Source organism: Sminthopsis crassicaudata, chromosome 3 (genome assembly GCF_048593235.1).
Source record: "Sminthopsis crassicaudata isolate SCR6 chromosome 3, ASM4859323v1, whole genome shotgun sequence".
Taxonomy (NCBI): domain Eukaryota; kingdom Metazoa; phylum Chordata; class Mammalia; order Dasyuromorphia; family Dasyuridae; genus Sminthopsis; species Sminthopsis crassicaudata.
Genome location: NC_133619.1, coordinates 632,601,766 through 632,625,616, shown reverse-complemented (window position 1 = coordinate 632,625,616; position 23,851 = coordinate 632,601,766). Strand labels below are relative to the sequence as shown.

At 41.0% G+C, this 23,851-nt stretch overlaps 1 protein-coding gene across 1 annotated transcript; it reads left to right on the top strand.

Moving 5' to 3' along the window:
• The first annotated feature begins 16,239 nt into the window (after window positions 1–16,239).
• On the top strand, window positions 16,240–23,626 carry LOC141560002 (tumor necrosis factor receptor superfamily member 5-like). The gene is made up of 3 exons (XM_074297643.1): window positions 16,240–16,394; window positions 18,584–18,674; window positions 22,411–23,626. Exons 1-3 carry the CDS (start codon window positions 16,250–16,252, stop codon window positions 22,730–22,732), a joined length of 558 nt encoding a protein of 185 aa, XP_074153744.1. The 5' UTR covers window positions 16,240–16,249; the 3' UTR covers window positions 22,733–23,626.
• The last annotated feature ends 225 nt before the right edge of the window (window positions 23,627–23,851 follow it).

Sequence of the window (23,851 nt, the reverse complement as noted above, 5' to 3'; positions counted from 1 at the left end):
TTCAAGGTGAGAACTCAAGTTGTCTAAACAATTCTCTGGCTCAGATTTCACACCTTTGGTTCGGATCTTTAGAGGGAGCAAGTTCATTGGTTGAAGTGTTTCTCAGAAGCCCCGTTGAGTTCTCACTAGTCCATTCTCTGCTAGGATAAAAGAGGAGGGCAGTCGGGCAAGGAGTGAGTCGGGCTGAGAGAGTGAGTTGAGGCGGCGGTCTGGAAGGATAACTTAGAGATGACCGGACCTTTACAATGCATGGAGGCAGAAAGCACTGGGCCAGGGTCAGACAGACCAGTTGTAAGGCCTGTTCTATAGAAATCCTTATGTCAACATGTCCAAAATTGAACTCACTCTTTTCTCTCTTCCTCTGGAGGGTACCACCATTTCCCCACTCACCCAGACTCCTCACTCTCATCCCACTCTCATCTCATCAGCAAGTCCTTGATTCTACCTCTGCAACATTTGTCCATTCGTCCCCTTCTTTCCTCAGACACTGACACCATCTTGGTGCAGACCCTCATCACCTCACAACTGGATTAGCACAAAGTTGCTGGTGGATCTGTCTGCCTCAAGTCTCTCTCCAGTTGATCTCTACTCAATAAATCCCAGGAATTCCCCATTGCCTACTGGATCAACTCCTCCACCTGAGCTTTCAAGCCCTTCATTGCCTTGGCACTTTCTACCTTTTGTCTCCTCTGACATCATCTCTGGACACCATGTCTCTTCTGAGGCTGCCCCCAAGCCTGGAATTCTCTCCCTCCTTGTCCCCTCCCCCTAACTTCTCTGACTTCCTTCAAATGTCAGCTTAAGACCAGTCCCTGCCCTCCTGCCCAACTTTTCATGACCCTGTTTGGAGTTTTCTTGCCAAAGCCACTGGAGGGGTTTGCCATTTTCTTCTGTAAGTCTTTTTATAGATGAGGAAACTGAGGCAAGCAGCATGCACCCAGGGTTACACAGCTGGGAAGTACATAAAGCCAGATTTGAATTCAAGATGAGTCTTCCTGACCCAAGGCCCAACATTCTACCCACTGCACCACCCAGCTGCTGTACTACTTGTAGGCTACCTAAGGTTATACTTCCTCTATTAAAGAACCTAACCATTAATTCCTTCTTAGGGTTAGCCCACTGGTTCTCTAAGAACTTGCCTGACCTTAATGGTTTCTTCCCTTCAGCTAATTCGGAGTCCTTGTAGGGAACTTAGCTTTTATCTTCTCCCTTATTAATTGTTAAAAACCCTTTTTCTTTGTTAAAATCACTACTGATCAGAGAAATGCAAATTAAGACAACTCTGAGATACCATTACACACCTGTCAGAATGGCTAAGATGACAGGAACAAATAATGATGAATGTTGGAGGAGCTGTGGGGAACAAAGTCATGCAATGGAAAGAGTGCTGGACCTGGAGTCAGGAAGATCTGACCTCTAATCTAACTTGTAGCTGTTGACTTTCTTTGCCTCAGTTTCCTTATGTGTGAAAGGAACCAGAGAAAGAATGGGCAAACCACTCCAGTAACTTTATCAAGAAAACCTCAAGTGGGGGTTTTAAAGAATTTTAAGTGACAAAATAGCAAAAAATAACAAGACAAGAAAAAAAAATAAGGTATCAAATAGCTCCTGTAGAGCAGGGACCATTTCATTGTCTCTGTGCCCCAGCACCTAGCTCACTCCCTTCTGCCCCCTGTGGGCCCTTAATGTAGAATGCCCATTGATTGGTGGGTCGAGGAGATGGAAGAGAATGTAGAAATATAGAAAGAAAATATGTCTCCCAGAGGAGGATAGGAAGGAACTTTGACCCTTGGAAGCCTCACAGAAATGGAGGGCAGGGCTTTTATGGGCCTTTCAATAAAACCCTGCAATTTGGGGTGAAAAGTATGGTCAAGTAGCCCCACTCTCAACCCAATGTGCTGAGAAAATAACATATGGAAGAAGCATAAGATAGAAAAACTAACTTGTCCCAGCTCTGGAGAACTAGCTCCCAACATCCCACAATTCCTTACAAAAGTGATGAAAAATTCTATTCTGAAGGACAAAGCCCCTACTTGTAGAGGGTCCCACATGATGAAAAGCCCCACATAGGGCAAAGGCTGTCATGGTTTGTCTTGAAAAGAAGTTCTCAGAGTCTGTCTCCAAGAAAGGATGGGAACGGCATCCAAGCAGCCATGCTTTTCCCATGACTCATAGCGGTAGCATCTAAGAAAAATAGAAAGATACAGAGATGGGTTGGTTCCTGAACTTTGAACAAAAGACTTAGGTGGACCAGAACACCATGCCACAAGACACCCTGGATTGTCTGCTAGGCAGCCAGTCCCTTTCAGTCTTGTACTTGCCTAATGAATGCTGTCAGTCACTCACTCAATCAACTTTTATTAAACATCTTCTGTGTACACGATCAGATTCCTCCATCTAAAGGAGACAAAGACTGCTTTCACAGGGACTGAGATGTTAGCAAAGCTAACTCATAGCAGGCTAGTGCGAGACTAGACAATTTGCCAGTTTATAAACTAGCCCCACAGAACTGGGGTGGTGGGGGACAGAACTCTGCAAGACTATTTATCACAGCCACCTATCGCCCATAGGAGAGATATTTGGAGTTTCCAAGGAGCAAGTGGAGAGAGCTGAGGGGGGAGTGTCTATGGTGAGAAAAGTGAGAATGAGACCATCAGGTGTACAGACTTTCTGATTCAGATGTAGACACTGAAAGTGTAAAGGAAACCACTAGGATTACTGCAGGGAAAGAGAATTTAACTAAGAGTTGGCTCTGTTCATGCCCAAACCTGCTCCTGGAACACAGAGGTTGCAGCTTGAGTGCACTGACAGCCAACCTGGAATGGTGGCCAACTCAGATGTAGAGACATGTTCAGCATCATTCAGGAGTCAGCCGATTCCAACTTCTGGCACCATTGAAAAGCAGAGAGATAAGTCAGGGACAAGAGAAGGATGCCTGTTAGATCAATCACTACACTGAGGCATGCCATGGTGTGTCCATCTTTTGAGGGTTCATGGCATATGAGCCCTTTGATCTCAGAGGCGACATGAATGAGACAGGAGACTCATGGGGTATGAAAAGAGCTCCAGCTTAGTAGGCTGTTATCATCAGTAATCTGAAGACATAGTTATAAATGATAATGTTTGTCTAGGTGGCAGTGGGAGGCATTGTTCTGTGAAAAATGCCTTGGAGGAAATTGCATTTCTATTGCTGTGCATGTAAATAACAACATGTTGAAAATGGTTTTTATTTTCCGTTATGTTCATCTGCTTCTGTTTTATGTTACATCCACGCTCTGGCACAGATTGTTAACTGTGATAGATGCTGGTACTTACCGTTCATTTGTGTTTCACATAATATGGACCTATGCATTTGATTGTCGCTGGCTAGTTTTGCTTATTAATTAGTTATCTCTTTTAATTTATTGCTTGAAAATATACATCTATGTGTATATATACATGCAAACACCTCCATTATATACATACACACATAGATTTACATCTGTGTGTACATGTACATATACTACACAATTGCAATATATAAACAATGACATATATCCATCAGCCTACATGTGCATGTGCATGTGTGTAATATACTGTATATGTGCATTGTGCTATGTGTGCGTACATTTGCATGTAGTGTGCATAGGTGCATGTGTGTGTGCACAGAGGAAAGAAAGGAAAACTCTACTTTCAAGGAGCAATGTATTCTCAGAGTGGAAACCAAGAGAAGTCAGTCACCAGCTTCAGCATCTCCATCATGACAGACTCTCCATCCCCCGCCCCACAACCCTTTCTCCTGCCCCATACTGCAACTGGCAAGACGTCATGTCTTTGTACACATCTTCATTGTCGGCGGTGGTGTTCAGTCATGTTCAACTCTTCATGACCCCATTTGAGGTTTTCTGGATAAGGAAACTGAGGCAAGTGGGTTAAGTGGCTTGCTCAGGATCACACACCTAGTGAGTATCTGAAGCTGAATTTGAATTCAGGTCTACCTTACTCCAGACGCAGTGTTTCTAATTCATTCCCATTTGCAAATTGCAGCTATATCCTAGGCAGAGAAGTGTTATTTATGTTTGAAAGGTATTCCTTTTGCCTTTCTATATATATGAAAATTAATTAATTATTTTAATCTTCACTAAGTACTTACAGGATTTTGGTCAAAGAAGAGGATTCAATTCTTGGGAGCTTGGGAGCAGACTGAGATCCAAGGACATATAAAGAGACTTTTGGGGAAACTGGACAGGCACTGTCTGCCCTCCATACCCGTATTCTAAGCACCCCCAAATGAAAAAGGAGGAGGGGCTCTAGAACTCAGCTCAGCCCCAGGCAGGGAGGATTCAGAGTAAGACCCCAAGCCAGTACAGCACAGTACTTAGAGGTATGTGTGTGTGCAAACATACATGATTGTAATGTATACATATATAGCTCACATGTTCATATTGTATATGCACATGTTACATATATCTTATACACAAATATATTATAAAAATGTACACACGTCTTTATATATGCATACACACACTTCTCTATTACATTTATCTATGTATTGCTGGTGGAACTGTGAAAGAATCCAGCCATTCTGGAGAACAATTTGGAACTAAGCTCAAAAGTTATCAAACTGTGCATCCCCTCTGATGCAGCAGTGTTTCTACTGGTCTTATATCCCAAAAAATCCTAAAGGAGGCAAAGGGACCCACATGTGCAGAAATGTTTGTGGCAGCCCTTTTCATAGAGGCAAGAAACTAAAAAATGCGTGAATGTCCATCAATTGGAGAATGGCTAAATAAATTGTGATATATGAATGTTATGGAATAGTATTGTCCTGTAAGAAAGGACCAAATGATTTCAGAGAAGTCTGGAGAAACTGACATGAACTGAATAAAGTGAGTAGAACCAGGAGATCATTATACATGGCAACAGCAAGATTATGTGATGATCAATTCTGATGGATGTGGCTCTCTTCAACGTTGAAATGATTCACATCAATTCCATTTTTTCAGTGATGAGGAGAGTCACTAACATCCAGAGAGAGGACTGTGGGAACATAGCACAGCATTTTCACTTTCTTTTATTGTTTGCTTGCAGTTTTGTTTATTTCTTCAGGTTTTTCTTTCTTTCTAGATCCATCTTTTTTTTCTTGTGCAGCAAGATAACTGTATGGATATGTATGCATATATTGGATTTAACATATATAACATTCAATGGAATACCTGCCATCTAGGGAAGGGGGTGGGGGAAGGAGGGGAAAATTTGGAACAGAAGTTTTTACAAGGCTCAGTGTTGAAAAATTACCCATGCATATGTTTGTAAATAAAAAGCTATAATAGAAATATATTTATATATGTACCATCTGGGTTGGCCTCTTCTTTACAATCTCCAATCTCAGAGAGCTGCCAGGAGCACAGAAAGGTTAGGAAATTTATCCCGAGTGACTCTGCCAGGATGTCTTATCTACTTGTCACCTAGTGTCCTCCAAAGAAGCAGGTAGAGAACCAGGCTCATCGTTAGAAAGAAGCTGGTGCAAGGCTTGGGAGTTGCATGATGGGACACTGCTATGTGTGTGTGTGTGTGTGTGTGTGTGTGTGTGTGTGTGTGTGTGTGTGTGTGATGAACTTTTCCCCAAGTTCAGTTGTCTCCCAAGCTGAATGACTCCACACTTCTCATCTGAGACACAGAGGGGGTCAGGCTTTGGCAGCTCAGGGAGTCATGCAAAGGTGGGAGGGGGAGGGGCACAGAACGGAAAACTCAGGTATATAGGTCTAGAAATAGCCCCAATTCCAAACTTGTCTTGTAGAAGTCAGGAGGGGAAAGTTCCGACTATCTGTGACCTGAGCAGGATCTGGGGGAGATATAAAGTGCCCGAGAAATTTAACAAAAGGATAGGATACATGAGATTGCGCAATCTGGTCTGTGGGTAAGGTGAAGTCACAGTGGAAGGAAGGCTTTTCTTCCTTCCCCTTCTAGCCTTTATAAAGATTCCGCTGTTGAGGGTTACAAGTTGGGAGAGAGAGCTTAGAGATCAAATCCCAAGATCTCAGGTATGGAACCTGAAAGAAATCCTGGGGGTCATCTGGCCAGAACAGGATCAAGATTAGAGCCCACTTTTCCTGACATCCTGGATTATTCTCTCTTCCTTGCTCTCATTATCCTGGCTATTCAACATGTTTATGGCTCATGCCCTGGAGGACTTTATCAAGCAGACATGGAGTGCTGTCACCCTTGCCATGCAGGTGAGAGAATTTCTTCCTCTGGGACAAATCATTCTCTTACTCTGGGAAATGGCTGCCTCTTCCAAGCTGTCTTCCTTTCTTCATGAGTCCATTCAGTTTCTAGAACCATAGAATTCAGAGCTTAAAGGGACCATGAAGGGAGAGGGGGTGTTCTCAGAGTTTCGAGGAATGATGGAGGGGGCAATGAGCAGGCAAAAAATTTGATTTAGGTAAATGTGTATGTGTGTGTGTGTGTGTGTGTAATTATGTTAAATATTTCCACATTAGTCATGTTGTAAAAGAAAACTCACAAAGAACCAAACCAGAAAGATAAAGTTTAAATAAAAGTGTGCTTCAATCTGAACTCAGATTGCATCAGTTCTTTCTCTGGGGAGAGAGAACATTTTTTATCATAAGTCCTTCACAGTTGTACGGGATCATTGTATTGCTACAAATAGCTAAGTCATTCTCAGTTAATCATTTTACCTTATCGTTGTTACTGTGTACAATGTTTTTATTTTGTATCAGTTCACATAAGTCTTTCCAGATTTTTCTGGGGGTAATCTTGCTCATCATTTCTTTTTTTTCCTTTTTTTAAAAATTTATTTCATTAAAAAAAACAGAATAAGAAAAAAAGAAAAATAGAGAAAGAATACAAAACAAAAGAAAACATTGTCATGTGCCCAGAAGAACATAAGGGAGAATTCAAAATATATAACAACAGATTATTAAATCAAATATATATATATATGTATGTATATGTATATATATATATTAGTAGAAGAAATTATATTCATGAGTGTCTATCTTTTTTTTTTACTTCTTGTAATTGTTCTTTGTTTTCTTTTTTACTTTATTCTTTTTTACCCTTTTTATCCCCCTCACCATTCCCAAGCAGTTTATAGTTAAGAAAGCATAGTTTTATGTTTACATATATACATACCCACATATCTCATCTCCTCCTCCCACACACACCATACACATCCCTGACGATTCATTGCTTTAATTCTGCTCCTAACTTGCCTTGCTCTCACTTAACCTCCTCCCCCACTCATGGATTCCTCTCTTGTCTTCTTTCCATACACATTCTTTCTGGTCCACCCATCCTTCCTCCTTATTTTTTTCATAGATTTTTGCGGGTACCATAGCCTTCATGGAATATATGTAGTGTGGCCTATTTAACTCATTCCTGATGTGAGTAGGAAAGAGTGCACCTCCCCCCTCTACTGCCTCTGTGTCTCTTCTTCCTCTGATCCTCATTTGTATGACATAATTGCTATTTTTACCTTGACTCTACCCCAGTCTTCATTTTGAGTTGCTCAAATGTTGATGTCAGACTTAATCATATGGTATACATTTCCTATATTAAAAAAAAACACAATAAAAACCTGTGAACAATTGTGCATGTTGAGTTCCTTGAAACTGAACTTTGATATTGCCTCTTTTATATTAAATTTTCTATTGAGTTCAGGCTTGGTTGATAGAAAGTCCTGAAAATCTTCAAGTTCTTAGAATGTTCATTTTTTTTGTCCAATATTATAGATAAATTTGCTGGCTATGATACTTTTGGCTGCAGTTCTAGATATTTTGATTACCAATAGATATGATTTCAGGACCTGTGGTCTTTCATTGTGGCTGCTGTGAAGTCTTCTATAATTCTAATTGTGGCTCCAGAGTATCTGAATTGTTTTCTTCTTATTTCTTGCAAGATTTTCTCTTTGATCTGTGGGTTTCAAAATTGGCAATAATGTTCCTATGTGTTTTCCACAAAGAATCTCATTGAGGTGGTGATCAGTGGATTTTTTAAAAATTTCTATTTTCCTCTCATGTTCTCTCACTCCAGGACAATTTTCTTGGATTATTTTTTGCATAGTTGTATCAAGGTTTTCTTTTTGGTCACAAGTTTCTGGCAGTCCAATTAGTCTTATAATTTCTCTCCTTCATCCATTTCCAGATCTCTCATTATTTTTATAAGATGTTTCATATTCTATTCTATTTTTTCATTCTTTTAACATGTTTTGTTATTCCTTGGTCTCTCACAGCTTCATTGGCTTCTCCTTGCCCAATTCTAATATTCAAAAAGTTATTTTCATCTTTGAGACTCTGTAGCTCCTTTTCTAGTTGATTAACTTTTATTTTATAATCTTGTTTTTCTTGGATTTTTTTCTCAATGTCTCTCATTTGATTTTTTACTTCTTTCTTGAGTTCTTCTGTAAATTCTCTCTGGGTAGATAGCCATTTCATGTTACTCTTTGAGGTAGAAGAAGCTGATAATCATTTCTTAAAGCACAATAATACTCCATCACAATTATGTACCACAACTTGTTCAGCCATTGCTCAGTTGATGGACATCTCTTCAGTTTTCATTTCTTTGCCATAAGAAAAAGAGCTGCTATAAGTATTTTTGAACATATAGATCCTTTGTCTTTTGAGGGTTTTAATTTTTTTATGTTAAACTTAAATATAAAATAATAAGAAAAAATACCATATACACAGCAGACCATATGAGAGGATTCAATATAAAAGAATAAATTTTGGGAGGAAGATTCTGGGAAGATGTCAGAGTAAGATAATAAATTTCAAGCTCTCCAGATTTCCCCCACAAATAGAACAAATTTGCACCTCAGGGAGAACATAGATTGGTGAAAATTCAAGAAGAGTGGGGGTAGAACAAGGGTTCGATCAATACAGCTTAAAAGGGTACAAAGGAAGACAAAGGACTAGAGATTAACCCCAGTGAAGTGCAAATATCTCCAGCTATCCCCATTGAAAATACCAAGTAGAAATCTACTTGTAGAAAGTAGAAAGAGGGTTACCTAGGTGTGTCTGGGACCTCCTCAGGAACCACGGACTTTCACCTCCTGAACTGCTTGTGGAGTCTGAGTCTGGAAAGACTGGATGAAGCTCAGCTAATCAGGAACATCAGGCCCAGATGTGCCGCAGAGATGTGGCCCTGGGCAAGAAGCAACTAGCACTCAGTGAGGGCAGAGGCAGTAAGGCAGGGTGCTGCTGGATATGGGCACTTGCTGGACAGTGGAGCTCTTGGTTTGGGGTTCCTGGTAAGAGGGTAGAGAGGTCAGGCCAAGCACCATTCACCCCACCCTAGGATTAGAGGTGCTTTCATTAATGTATCTTATTAAAAAAAAAATGAACTGCCAAAGTAAAAAGAACCCCCCCCATAGAAATTTACTATGGGAACAGGGAAGACTGACATTCATCTTCAGGACACTGAAGGAAAAAGAGTTACTTCTGCCCCATAGAGTCACTTGAAATGGTTCACTACTCAGAGAGAATTTATAGAACACAAGAAATAACAAAGCAAATTCTAAAGAATTATTTTTTTTTTAGTATATATGCTGCCAAAACAAGCACCTCCTTTATTGTTTTTACATATCAGACCCATCGTGTTCTAGTCAGATCTGTGCCTTCAGTTTAACCTTATTTGGTCCTTTAAGATGACCTTTTCTTATTTACTTTTTTAGGTCTTTATTCAGTCTTACATGAAAATTATTTTTTTTCTTTTCAGCTCTGATCTTTCACCATTAGTACTAAAAAGGCCTCTATTTTCTTCAATATCCATTTTTCTCTCTGAATGATTATACTCAGTTTTTCTGGGTAAATGATTCTTGGTTGTAATCGTAGCACTTTTGTCCTCCAGAATATCTTATTTAATATAGGAGGTGCTAAATTTTGTGTTATACTAATTGTAGCTCTAGCTGCTTACAATATTTTCTCCTTGGCCTTGGAGATCTGGAATGTTACTATATATTCTGTATTATTGTTTTATTTTTTCTGGCTTCACATGTATCTTAGCTTTTTAAATACATATTTCTTTATGAATCTTGTAGGGAGAGAAAAATCTGAACAAAAGGGAAAAACCATGAGAAAAAAAAAAAAACAGAAAAAAGAAGTGAACATAGCATGTGTTGATTTGGTCTCCATAGTTCTGGATACAGATGGTTCTGTGTTATGGACCAGAACTCTGATCTCGAAACAAAAGATTTTTGCAAGGTGCTGAGTCAGTGGAATTGATAGAGACAATAGTTACTTAGCATGGTGCTTAACAGTTCTCTAATTCAGTACACGTATTTAGTACTTACTATATTTCTACAAGATTCTACACCTTTGATTAGAGAGGATATAAGCTGGAATAAATTCAGCCAGAATCAGAACTAGAAGACAGACCATGGTGGTGGTCCTCCTGCCTCCCCTACAGAAACCAAGACACATTCAGGAGGACCTCAAGAAGCTGGCAGAAGCAGAGAACACAAAGGACTGGCAGAAGGAACTCAAGCTCTTGGAACCAAGGAGAGAGATAGATCTCTAAGAAGGCTAACCAGGCCCCAGGGAGGAGACAAGACTTTGAAAGAGATAATAAAGGATTTGGACTTTAACCCCTGGCTACTCATGTGGTGATTACTGACCTGAAACAAAGGCTGTTCCCAGAGATCTCCAGGAAACTAAAAAAGAGAACATTACACTTCTGCTAGTTTCACTCAGCATCAGTTCATGTAAATCTTTTTAGGCCTTTCTAAAATCAGCTTGTTCATCACTTTTTATAGAACAGTAATATTCCATTATCTTCATCTACTACAATTTATTCAGCCATTCCCCAACTGTTAGGCATCTCCTCATTTTCCAGTTCCTTCATACCACAAAAAGAACTACTACACATATTTTGGCATATATGGGATTCCCCCCCCCCTTTATGATTTATTTCCTTAAGATACTAACCCAGTAATGGCACTGGGATATGCACAGTTTGATGCCCTTTGGGCACTGTTCCAAATCACTCTCCAGAATGGTTGGGCCATTTCCACCAAAATATTCTGGGAATTGTCATTTTGGGACCTGTTTCAAGAGCTGGTTTCCGTCCATTTTTATTTTATCCCCAGTTCTAGAATATCAGGAATGTTTCCCCTGATAATTTCTTGAAAGATGATATTTACTCTTTTTTTTTTCTCTCGGCAGCCAAAAAATGCATGCCCTGTTGTCCTATCCATTATTTAATTATATGTCAGACAGAAATTATGTAGCTTCCTTGTGGTTACACAACAAATATCTGGGCCTGGATTTGAACTCAGGTCTTCATGAATCCAAGCCTGACGTTCTATCTACTGCAACCACTTAGCTGTGTTATTTCATCTGACTTTACTTCTCACACTTTCCTATTCCAATCAAAGTGGCCACCTGGCTGCCTTGGACATTGATGCCATTCTCAAATCTCTGCATCTTTTGCATTATCACAGATCCCTTTTGTTTGGAATACTCCCATAACTAATGTTATTCCTAAATCTCTTCAATGTATAACCCTGACAGCACCTTCTCCATAAGGTCTTTTTCTGATTCACTCACCCCTTCAAAAAATTATTTGTCTTTAACATTATTTTTTAAATTCTGAATTCCAAATTGTTTTTCTCTCTCAGCCCTCTCCCCATCCCAGGAAATGATAAGCATTATGGACTTATTTACATATGTGAAATCATATAAAATATTCCCATACTAGTCATGTTGAACAAAAGAAGAAAGTGAAAAATACTATTTTTTATTTTGCACTCAGAATTCATCTGATTTCCTCCCTTTTTCTGGGGATATATCTCTTTCTTTCTCCTTCTCCCTTTCTCTCTCTGTTTCTCTCTTTTTGTGTGTGTGTATGTGTGTATGTGTGTGTGTGTGTGTGTGTGTGTGTATGTGTGTGTGTCTTTCTCTGTCTCAGTCTCTGTCTGTCTTTGAGATCCCTTCCAGTTTAGAAAGTCTGGGTTTAAATTGTGAGATGGATGTGCATCTTCCTAATTTGCATAGTAAACCACCTTAAGTTTGATAAGTAGCTTTGGGAGCTTCCTGAACCTTGTCTAGGGTGTTCATATGATGTTACCAAGGGGAATTGAGACTGGAGAGCAGCAGCTTCTGCAAGGAGGTGTCCTATGCCTTGTTTTTAATGCTAAATAACTAATGTTATCTTTAGGTTACAGGCGTGATGGGCCATGCAACATAACAAGAGGCACTAGATGTGTCCCTTGTGATCCTGGGACCTACACCACACATGAGCATGTCCTGAACAAGTGTCTCCCATGTAAAGTCTGTGACTCTGGTAAGAAATTCTTCAGGGGCCTTAGGGTCAACTAGGACCCTGCATCTAAGCCAGAGTTTGTCCTACTGTGAGTACTGTAGCTTCCCTGGGAAAGGGAGAGCTGGCTTCAGAGGAAGTCAAAAATCATGGATTTACTAGACAAGACAAAATAGGATGGATGTCTCCAGCCCAGTGAGCAGGAGGTAGACCAGGTAAAGAGGCAGTGAGAGTGCTTTACTAGCAGTTGGGAGAACTGGGTTCCATCCCAGGCTTTTCCTTCTGTGACTTTGGACAGGTCATATCCACTCTTTGGTCAACGGTTTTCCCATCTCTACCATGAGGGTTTTGGGCTACTTCCTAAGGCACTAGAGCATGGTATTTCTTTTTTTTGTAAATGTTTTTATTTTCAAAACATATGCACTGATAATTTTTCAACAATCCCCTGTGCATAGTCTTGTGTTCCAACTTTTCCCTTCCTCCCTCCCACCTTTTCTCCTAGATGACAAACAATTCAATATAGTTATACATGCTAAAATATATATTAAATTCAATATATGTAAACATAGTTAGGCAATTCTCTTGCTACATAAGAAAAATCAGATCAAAAAGGAAAGAAAATGAGAAATAAAATAAAATGCAAGCCAACAACAACAAAAAGAGTAAGAATGCTATGTTGGGAACCACCCTCAGTCCCCACAGTCCTCTCTTTGGGGGCAGATTGTAAAGGGCTAGAACTGAGCAGATGCACTTGGATAAAGGAGCAAGTGAGGCTAATTAGCAATTGGACAATTCTCATGTCAATTAACATGTTTGGAGGATGAATCTACTTAACTATTCTGTGCTGGCTGGATCTGCAGGTGTAGAAAAAGAAGGGGAGGGGAGATCAGTGAGTAGGAGGAGGACGATGATTCATTTTCTTGGTGGTGGAGAGAGAGGAAGGAGGTGTGAAGATTGCTAGATATCTATTCCCTTGATCATGACCACAAAAGACCAAGAATAAAAACTTTTAATTATCCTGACTCCGGATGATTCTAAGAGATCCAGGATCCCAACAGCAGATTGCTCTCTTCATCACAAGATCATTGGAACTGGCATCAGTCATCATATTGTTGGAAAGAGTCAGATTCATCAAAACTGATCATATAATATTGATGTTGCCGTGTACAATCATCTCCTGGTTCTTAGAGCATGGTATTTCACAGGAAGCACAAGGTGGTTTATTCACACTCTCTCACACAATCCTAGAATAGCTAAATTGGGAAAAAAAAAACTCAGAATAGAGTACTTAAAATGTCTAGGATCCAGAAGAGGCTTATCAGCAGAGCTGATCTTCAGGAACTTGTGAAAGAGGTTGAGGTAGGCCCTAGAACCCTGCCAGCCACTTAAATATGCATGTCTACACTTTCCTGACCCTTAGCCATAGGGGTAGGAGGGTTATCTCAAGAACTTTGTTTCCTCCTGATGGCCCCAAACCTCTCCCTGTAACCCCAAGCTGGGCTCATCTTCCCTAGCAGTGTTCTAGCATTTCAAATTACTTTTATTTATCTCTTCTGATCATTCCCTTGTTGTCTTCCAGGGAGATATTATGTTAAGGGATTAATTCATATTAGATTGTGTATCACTGCTAATATTGCCCTGCTCAGGGTTTTGAATGAATTTTTAAAGATGGATTTTCACTCTTAGTAATAGGAGGAGGCTTTTCAAGAACAAAGAACATCTCCTCCCCTTGGTCTTATCCCATTTTGCCCCTCAATTCTAGGTGGGTCGGTGCTATATCAGGTTGGAGAAGGGCATATGTATCCTTGTCAGGGGGAGGGGGTTAGGCAGAAAGAGGGCAGGGGATGCTAAGTGGTGGAGCTGGTCTTTCTGTTCTCTCACCCACTTTAACTCTGAGTATTCTGAAATTTGGGCTTCTCTATTTGAACAGACTGTTTTGCATAAGAGGGAAATCATCTTAAACAAGTCAAAACTCTCAACAATATAAAGTACTGGGGACTCTCCTGGTTCTCTTTGCTCCCCCATTTCTCCTTTTTGGCTTCTCCCCTGCCCCAGGATTGTTCGCCTGCTTCCCTCAGAGTATCTCTTCTCCTTAGCCCATATAGAAGGGATTAATAGGTAACAGACCCAGAGCTGAAAAAGACCAGAGAGGTCATCTCATCCAAGACCCTCATTTCACTGAAGAAACTGATCCCAGACAAGTTGGGACCTGACCAAAGTCACAAAGCAGTAAAGAGCAGAGCCAGGATTTGACCTCAGGTCCCATAATGACAAGTTAACTCATTGTTCAGAACTTTTCACCTTTCCCTCCTCCTTTCTCAGGCACATCCCTTTTTACAGTTTGCAAAGGTTTTCATCCCCAATATTGCCACCAGGTGATGCATAGTGAGGAGTCCTAGATTAGAAGTCGGAGATGCTGGGTAAAAAAAATTAGCTCTTGTATTTATTATCTGTATGATGTTGGACAAGCTGGTCAGTAAACATGCAATGAACACATACTATGTGTCAAACCTTGGACTAAATTCTGGGGATACCAAGAAAGACCTTAGAACATAACGGAATACACTCCATGACAGCCCTCTGTACAAAAATGGAATAGACAGGATGATGAATTAGAAATTATCTTAGAAGGAAGGCACTAGTGTTGAGGGAAATCAGGGAAAAGTAATTTACCTCTCTGGGATTCCATTTGCTCATCTTTAAAAAGGAAGGCTTCATTGTAATGATAAGCCAGGTTCCATCAGACTCTAAATGTCTTCTCTCTGCATTTGGCTGGGAGGTTTGGGCTCTAGCAGCTGCTGGTACAGTGCATAGAATGCTGGATCTGGAGTCAGCAAGACTGGAGTTCAAATGTGACCAGACACTTCTAATTTTGTAACCTTGGGCACCACTTGCCCTTAGTCTGCCTCATCTGTTAAATGGGAGGAAAGGAGCAACATCTACCTCTCAGGGTTGTTATATAGCCCACTGCCTGGTACATGGAGGGATAAGCACTAAATGAATACTTCTTCCCTTCCCCCTTCCCCTTACTTCTTGATACTCTCAATGACTCTATGTGCCCTTAAGAAAGTCCTTTTCCCAACTGGAGCCTTTTTCTCAATGGCTGCATCTGACCAGTGTATATTTTCCTAGGGGGCTGTTAGACTTGCCTGAGATTATGATGAACCCCGGTGGTTTGGTATAGCTGAGCATCCAACCCAGAGACATGTGAATCTATAAAAATGGAGCCAGCCTCCTGCTCACAGAAGAATAAATGACTGGCCCCAAATTTCTTGAGCTTGTGTCCCTCTGTAGCTAACACAGCAGTTCCTTCTTTCTTCAGTTCTCTCATGGATTTACAAGGACCTACAAGGCTTCTGGATTTCACCTTTTGTGGTATTTCCTGAATATACCCCTTTCTCTCCTCTGACACAGCCGACCCTCTTCACCTCACACCTAGAGTGTGGCAATAAATGCTGTGAGGGTGTCTGCCTGTCTCCAGTGTCTCCCCACTCCAATCTATCCTCCCTTCAGCTAAAAAAATTATTTTCCTAAAGCACAGGTCCAAACATGTCACCATCTAACTCAATAAACTTCAATGGCTCCCTCTCACCTCCAGGAGCAAAAGGGAATTTTTAAAGCCATTCATAACCTAGCCCCTTACTACCCTTACAATCCTATTGCACCTTATACCCTCTATTTCGCATACACTCTGTGATCTAGGACAATGGATTCCATGGTTTTCCCAGCTGGGAATTTTCCCTCATGGCTCTATGCTCACCTCCACCTTCTGTCTTTCTTATCTTCTTTAAAATCCTAGCTAAGCCCACCTTTGCTAAAGATCAGCCACTTTACTTTTTAAATCCAGGGCTCCTTGAAAGCAGGGATTATCTTTTACCTTTCTTTTTAATGTGTGCTTGGAACATAGTAGGTCCTGAATAAATGGTAATTGACTGACTAACCTAATGTCTCCTTCTTCCTTTTGTTCTTTCTCTCAGAGCTGGGTTTGATGATCAGAAGGGAATGTTCCTCTACCTCCAACACGGTGTGTGGCTGTTCTCCGGGTTATTTCTGCACTGATATGAAAGATGATGACTGTGAGCTGTGTGTGCCTCATCGAGTTTGCAGCCCTGGCCAATATGTGAAGTCCAGAGGTGAGCCTGCTCTGTCACCAACCACTTTCAAGCCTAGTTAGGTGCAGAGGAACTCAGTCTTTTAGAGGCTTCTAAGTGTTAGGATCCTTACAAGGTGCTAAGTCAGTTGTCTAATTTTATCATAATGCTTAGCAGTTCTCTGGTTCACTAATGTGCTTAGTACTTGTTAGAGTTCAGCAAGAGTTCACACCTTTCACACGTTTAAGAGTTCACACCTCTAAAAGAGCATATAAAAGGACAAGCCTACTAGGAAGCTCAGGGAGATTCAGAGTCAGAGAGAACTAGGATTGACAAGACAGAAACCCACAAGCCCACTCTCTGGGAGGAGGAGTCAAGATTCATTCCAACTTCCACCTTGGTGCTGGCTGGAGACATTGGGAGGACGAAAGGCTGGCTGGAGAGATTCAGAGGGAGCTCTTGGAATCAAGGAGAGAGATAGGCTTCTATTAAAGCAAACCCAGCCCAGGAAAAGATTCAGGACTTTGAAGGACACAATGAAGGATATGGATTTTACTCCTGGCTGCATTTGAGATCTTTGAATTGAACTGAAACTAAGGATGCCTCCAGAAGCCCTCCAAGAAATCTGCTTCCAGAGAATGATTATAATTTAGAGAAGAGAACGCTACATCTAAGGATGGATGTTTCTGACACAACTCGAAAAGGCCATCTGCTTAATTTGAAGGGAATGACAATCTGCATTTGTGCAGAGAGGAAGCAAGCTGCCCAAACTGAAGATCATTCAAATATTGATGGAATAACCTGTGCGGTCAAGTAAGTCACTTGCCCTTTTGGGTCTCAGTTTTCTCTCCTGTCAAATGAGACAGTTGGACCCAGTTATCTCTAAGGTTCTTTCTTCCTCTAAAGTCAGGGTCATGTAAGTAGGCAAAGCTATTTGTATGCTTACAGATAGTTAAATAACAATAAGTAAACAAGCATTGACTCTGTGCCAGATTTGCACATGTTATCTGGAAGGCAGATGCTATCATTATCCCCTTTTGTAGTAGCAAAAACAGGTAAGCAGAGGTTAAGGGACTTGCCTAGGATTGAGCTAAAATCTTCTTGACTCCAAGCCCAGTTCTCTATCCACTGAGATACTTCCATATTCTACTTCCTCCTCAATCTCCAGCTTCTGTGAAGAAATGGGGGGGGGGGTTATGGGTATGGAACACAACAAATAATGTTACACTTTTTTGGTTTGCTGCTTAGTTTGTGGAACTTTTTTTTTTTAAGATTATATATTATAAGAGCTGACTCACTGTGTAAGATAAGGTCATCAGAGGCATGGTGGAGTCAGTCAGAACTCTTCTCCCAAGAGTTGATTGTATGCTCAATGTGAGCATAATGAAACAGGATAAGTCAGAGCTTAATTTATTATTTTGTTAGTTGCTTAGTTTTGAGAAAGTGATGGGGAAAATTTTAGTAATGTTGGTTAAACATAAAAGACATTAAAATGTGCCTTTTTTTTTGCCCTAAAGAGTTGGTTGTTAAACCAAAGAAATGTTAGGCAATATAGATGATACAAAAACAAAATATAGTTATAAAAAAATAAAAAATTTCTTCCACAGTTCGGGGGAGTGTTTCATAGACTTATTCTCCATACTCTTTGTTCTGACACAGAACTTCCAGGGAAAGGACTGACTAATCCAGGGACACTGTTCTAACACACAGATCCTCTTAGGATTCTAAGAAGGTGCTAAGTAAGTGGAATTGAGGAGACAGTGGTTAAATCTACTTTAGCATTGATTTAATCCTACAAGAAATAATGGTTTCCTAGTGATGTAATGATTGCTGTGTACTCAGTGTGGAACATATAAGGAGGAGCTGTTAGGGCCAGAAAGGACAAGTGCACTAGAAGCTTTCTGAGGCTGAGGGAGATCCATTCCATCTTCCACCTGTGTGCTGGCTGGAGGCTGAAGCGCAAACCTTTGGATTTGGAGACATTTGGAGAAAGCTAGAGGCAGAAGCTGGCAGAGGCAAAGGACTAGCAGGCAAGGAGAGAGATAGGCCTCTAAGAAAGCTAACGGGGCCCAGGAAGGAGACAAGATTTTGAAGGAGAAAATAAAGGATCTGGACGTTTAGTCCTGGCTGCATTTGGGGTGATTACACTGAACTGAAACAAAGGCTGCTCCCAGAGAACATTACACTTTAGGGAAGAACATTACAGTGTCTCATGCCTCCTTCTCTTTCAGGCACAGAGAGAAACAACACCATCTGTGAAGAATGCCAGGCAGGGACATTTTCCACCAATGGGACCCTGGACCGATGTTTGCCATGGACCAAGTAGGTTGTGCATGTTCTCTGGGACTTGATGGTCTTGTTCATTTATAATAATCTGAACACAAATTGTGAACTTAATGAACACCAAATAAAGTAAAAGTTTCCATAAACAGACTAAAACAGAAAATAAAAATAAAAAAACTGCCCACGGTGGTGTGCAGGTAACAACTGGATCTCTGGGAAATAAATATACAATGCACATACTTTTAAGTTTATTCTGCATCATCAGCATTTTCTTGACTAGTCATACAACAAAATAAGAGAAACCAAGCCCTAATTTGTAGGATTTACCCCTTTCTGAGGCCTGTGTGCTCACCCTGGAAATTTAACAATTGCCTCAGGGCTCATGCTGATTCCTCCAAATGTATGGGACACTATGAACCTCTCTTTTGTACAGCTTCCATGTACTTGTAGCTCAAAAAAAATTCCACAGGTAGTTTTCAATGCTGCTCTGCTTGTCTGTACTTCCTTCTTTCTTCCTTCTCTTGGACAGCCTCCATTGTGAAGTTTTCCCCCTTAAACTGAACTATAATCTGCTTCTCCTACATTCTCTCCATCACTTCAAGTTCTCCCCTCTGGGGCCGAGATGAGGGAGTTTGCTTCTCTCCCATTTCCCATTTCTTTAAGCACTTGACACACCCTTTGGGCCTTTCCAGGACCTCCTTCAGCAGCTCCTCCCATGGGTGGTTTGGTGCCCTGGCTGCCCCAGGACCATGGAGAGGGCTTTGGAGTCTAGAGAGTCTGGGTTCCAATAGCATGGATACTCCCCACATGTGGTGGCCAAGTGAGATGTTATTTTAAAAGTGCTGGCCCATGGGAGACGCTACATAAACACCAGCTGTTGTTATCAGTATTTTGAATTTTCTATGGCTGTCTTTTTTTTAATCCATAAGTGAGGGTAAGTGAGGGACCCCCTGATATCACTTCCAGCTCAGAATCTATGAGCCTGCAGCCCCCTTTTGTGGAAGCTCTTCAGCTATGCAAGGAAGTTGAACTCTTCATTTGAAGGCTGACCAGTGTAGTGTCCATGGGACAGTGTCACAGGATACCTTTTTTTTTTTTTTTTTTTTTGAGGCAATTGGGGTTAAGTGACTTGCCCAGGGTCACCCAGTGTTGCTTGAGGCCAGATTTGAACTCAGGTCCTTCTCACTTCAGGGCTGGTGCTCTATCCACTGTGCCACTGAACTGTCCCTGAATTTCCTTTATTCTAAAGCCACAATGTAGTCTAAAGCTGAACTGCCATGGCTGAGTTTCCAGTTGCATTGCTGACTCACCAGGGGAGCTCAGGGTGCCCCTTCTCCAAGCCCTTTGTAGATGGATTGTTACCTAGTCCCATTTAGTTCTTCCCAGGACAATGGTCTGGCTGAGGGGAAAGGGCCCTGACTCTGGAGCCCAAAGAGCTGGATTCAGATCCTGCCTCTGACATTTATTTCCTTTGTGACCAGGGATAAATCCCTCTGATTCTTTGGGCATCAGTTTCCTCATCTTTATAATTAGATGGTTGAAGTTGGTGGCTTCTGGTCCCTTTCAATAATAATAATAATGATGATGATAATGATGAATGGGTAACCTGGTGACACAGTGGACAGAATGTCATATATTGAATCCTCAGCTTAAATCTGGCCTCTGACACTTGCTATTTATGTGATTCTGGCAAATTGCTTCATCCTACTTGCCTCAGTTTCCTCATGTATAAAACTAGTTGCAGAAGGAAATGACAAACCCCTCCAGCTTTTCTGCCAAGAAATCCTAAACAGAGTCTCAAAAAGTTGGACAGGATGGAAATGACTGAACAACAATCATTATTATTATTTATTAATAATTACATAAAATGTAATTATTGCTGAAATCAACATCGGGGAGAAAAGGTAGTAGGTTAGAATAATAATTCTACTATCTTAAATGTTTTGAGTTTAGGATTATGATTGGTTCAAACTAACTAAACTTCTAACTTTGTCATTTTTCAAGGAGAAGGAAAACCTTAATAGTAATGATAGTGTAGTAGTTTTAGAGACTCCAAGTAGAGAGAGCTAGATTGAAAGAAGTGGGGGGAAGGGGAGAGAGACAGAGACAAACAAAGACAGAGAAAGACAGAGACAGAGACAGAGATTAAGAAATCTCTCCATATGGCCAAGGTACACCTACAGTGTCGGTTGCTGTGTGATTCAAAGGGAGAAAGATCAGACATCTCCAGCCTTTTCTCCCATCTGCCCTTTTGCAAGGAAGATGTTAATATCTGTCAGAGCAGAAGCAGAATTTCAGGGCCTGAGACCACTTTGTTCTTCTCAGAAAAATGGGGTTCCAGACTAGAATTATAACTATTTATTCTTTTATATTTATTTTAGTCTGAAAGATGTGACCAGGTTTAATCTAATTTATGATTACTTTGTCCTTTTATTTGGGATAAAATTTTGGATGAAGAAGGGAAAACCCCAGGTTTTCTGTTCAAAGCTTCCCATCTATTACCACTCTATCCCTTTTGTCACAATAAACATACATTATAAAAAGCAAAAAAACTCAGTTATCTAAAATGTGGCAAAAGAGAGATCAGAAAAGAAATACCTTGGAGGATATATACCAGATTATACAAAGGGAAGAGGTTTCCCACCAGCACTGAGATAACTCAACCAAGAGAAAGTTCTAGATCTCCTGAAAGAGAAAGTGTAGCAAGCTGGGGAGGAGGATACTGTGGAGGCTTCCAGTCCCTTCCATGTCTTTCCAGAGTCTTTTCCTTCTCTCTGGGAGCTGGAAGCCAGAAGCAATGTGATGCTTATTAGTCCCTTCAAAAACCTTGAGATTGAAGAATCCGAAAAGGCTGGAGTTTCCCCCCAACTTTGCGCAGCTGATGTCCACAGGGAATGACATCCATATTGACCAACAAGGACAGTGTTTCATACCAATGATCATTGGGACAGAAGTTACAATAACAATAATTCTAGCCATTATGTAGGTATTGTCTCATCTGATGCTCCACTAGGAAGTGAGTGCTATTAACCTCATTCTACAGATGAGAAAACTGAGGCAATAAGGGGTTCATTGCTCAAGGTTCTACTTTCGGAGATGTCTGAACTAAGATTTGAACCCCCATTTGAGCTTCTAGATCTGACGTTCTGTCCATTAGTGTCCCCATATCTAGAAATGACAAGTTCTATGATTTTGCTTAGATTTTTTAGCCCAACTGGAAAGCATTGATTCTACAATCCTAGTAATTTCGATCTTTTTTTGGTTAGACAGTGGAACACACAGGAATTTCTGTGGGGTCAGGAGGCCCAGAGTTTATATCTTAAACATTATAAATTTTGTCTCAGAAGCAGGTCACACTCTCTCAGTGCCCTAGCCAACAAGGTTTCAATTCCTGACAATTCCTGCATCAGAGGAAAGTATTTCTACAGCAGGGAATCCCCTACACTGATAAAATTGCAGTCCTTCCCTCCAAAATAAACCAAAAAAAGGAACATGGTCTCATGTTTCTAATTTGTCTAAATCTTTTTGGATCCTCACTCTGGACACACTGTCTTTTTAGCTATTCCAGTGTGGATGCCCTCCCTCTGAGGTTTTTTTGTCTATATAACACATTTGGGAAGGGGGCCCCACATCTGTCTTCATCTACTTCTCTTCCTCTGTTTGGGGTACTCTGGAAGCTGCCTGTGAGTGGGGGAGGAGCTGGATCATTCAGTCATGGTGGGCTGATGGGAATGAATTCATGTTCAGTGACACATGTCCTCATCTGTCTTCCTAGTTGTACTGCCCAGGGTCTGGATGAAGCAAGGCCAGGCACTGCCATCAGTGATGCACGGTGCTCACAGGACAGTCACTATCAAAACGTATCCTTTTTCAGCAATCCTGGCATCATCATTGGCACGGGAATCGGCATCCGCATCTTCTTCTTCATCATCATGATTATCATCCTTTTTAAATGTAAAAAGAAAAATACCCAAGACAAGTGTAAGCAGAAACATAAAGAGGGTGGAGCAGTGGGGACTTTGCCCAAGGGCAGTGAATTTAGAGAACTGGAATCCTTTACCATTGTAAATCACAGCAATCACAGATTTCCTACTTAAATCATACATTCATTCAGTGTATCTAGGGTAATGTCAGATGGAAGGCAGAGAGAACTTCCCATGTCCCCATCCTTCCATCTTGCTCCCTGCCACTTCCCCACTTAACTGAAGGTGGATTTAATTTAGGTTCAGTTTTGGGTTCTTGCCCCCAGACACAGAAGTTCCCAGTTACATTTCTACTACTAATCACTAACCTGTCAAATTCACAGAAAGCCAATCTAAATGAGATTTCTTATCATCACAAGTTTGTGAAGTCAACTAGGAAAATATTCAGTTCCCCAAAGGGAAGTCATGATTGGCTGAAGTGGTATCTAGATAAGTAGATAATAGATGGATAGAGGATAGAAGATAGATAAGAGAGAGATGGGGAGAGAGAGGGAGGAATGACAAGATTCTTTATAGAAAGATGGATGGATGGATTGATTGAAAGAATGATAGATGCTGGATAGATGGCTACATAGATGGAATAATTTGACCCAGAAATCCCACAATTAGGTCAAGCGGTAATTAAAATTCCAGGGCACAGTCAGGAAAACATCACTCAGGGCTCTGGAAAGGATTTGGCTGACCAAGCAGCTAAAACCTCAGCTTCATGTCCTGTAAGGGTCCGGAGAGGAACCTTGCATAGTATAATGAGGAAGTAAAGAGACTTTAATGTCCGAGACACCCAGATGTGATCTTTGCAGCTAGTAGGGATGCCTCTTGAATGAAAGCTCTGGTCGCATAGAAGATGCATCATCAAGGGGAGATGTCTCTTTCTCTTATTGGCTGTGCTTGTTACCTCATAGACTCTATATAAGTAGTGGGGACCAGTAATTAGGGGGAATTCAGTGGGAGTTCAGTGAGAGTGTAGGAGGAGTGCAGGATGTGGTCGTGTACAATAAAAACCTGCACTCACAAGCCACTGTGTCTGGGCTCTCTGTTGAACATGAGAACCACTGCTCAAAGAGGCAGTGGCCAGGGATCTCTGAAGACCTAGGATTAGGTCAACAGTAAAGAACCACTGCTGGAAGAGGCAGTGACCAGGGATTTCTGAAGGCCTGGGATTAGGCAAGACTGACAATCAGTAACCTCTGAGGGGGGAGGTTACAATGCCCCTACTTTCTGAGGGTGCAGCTG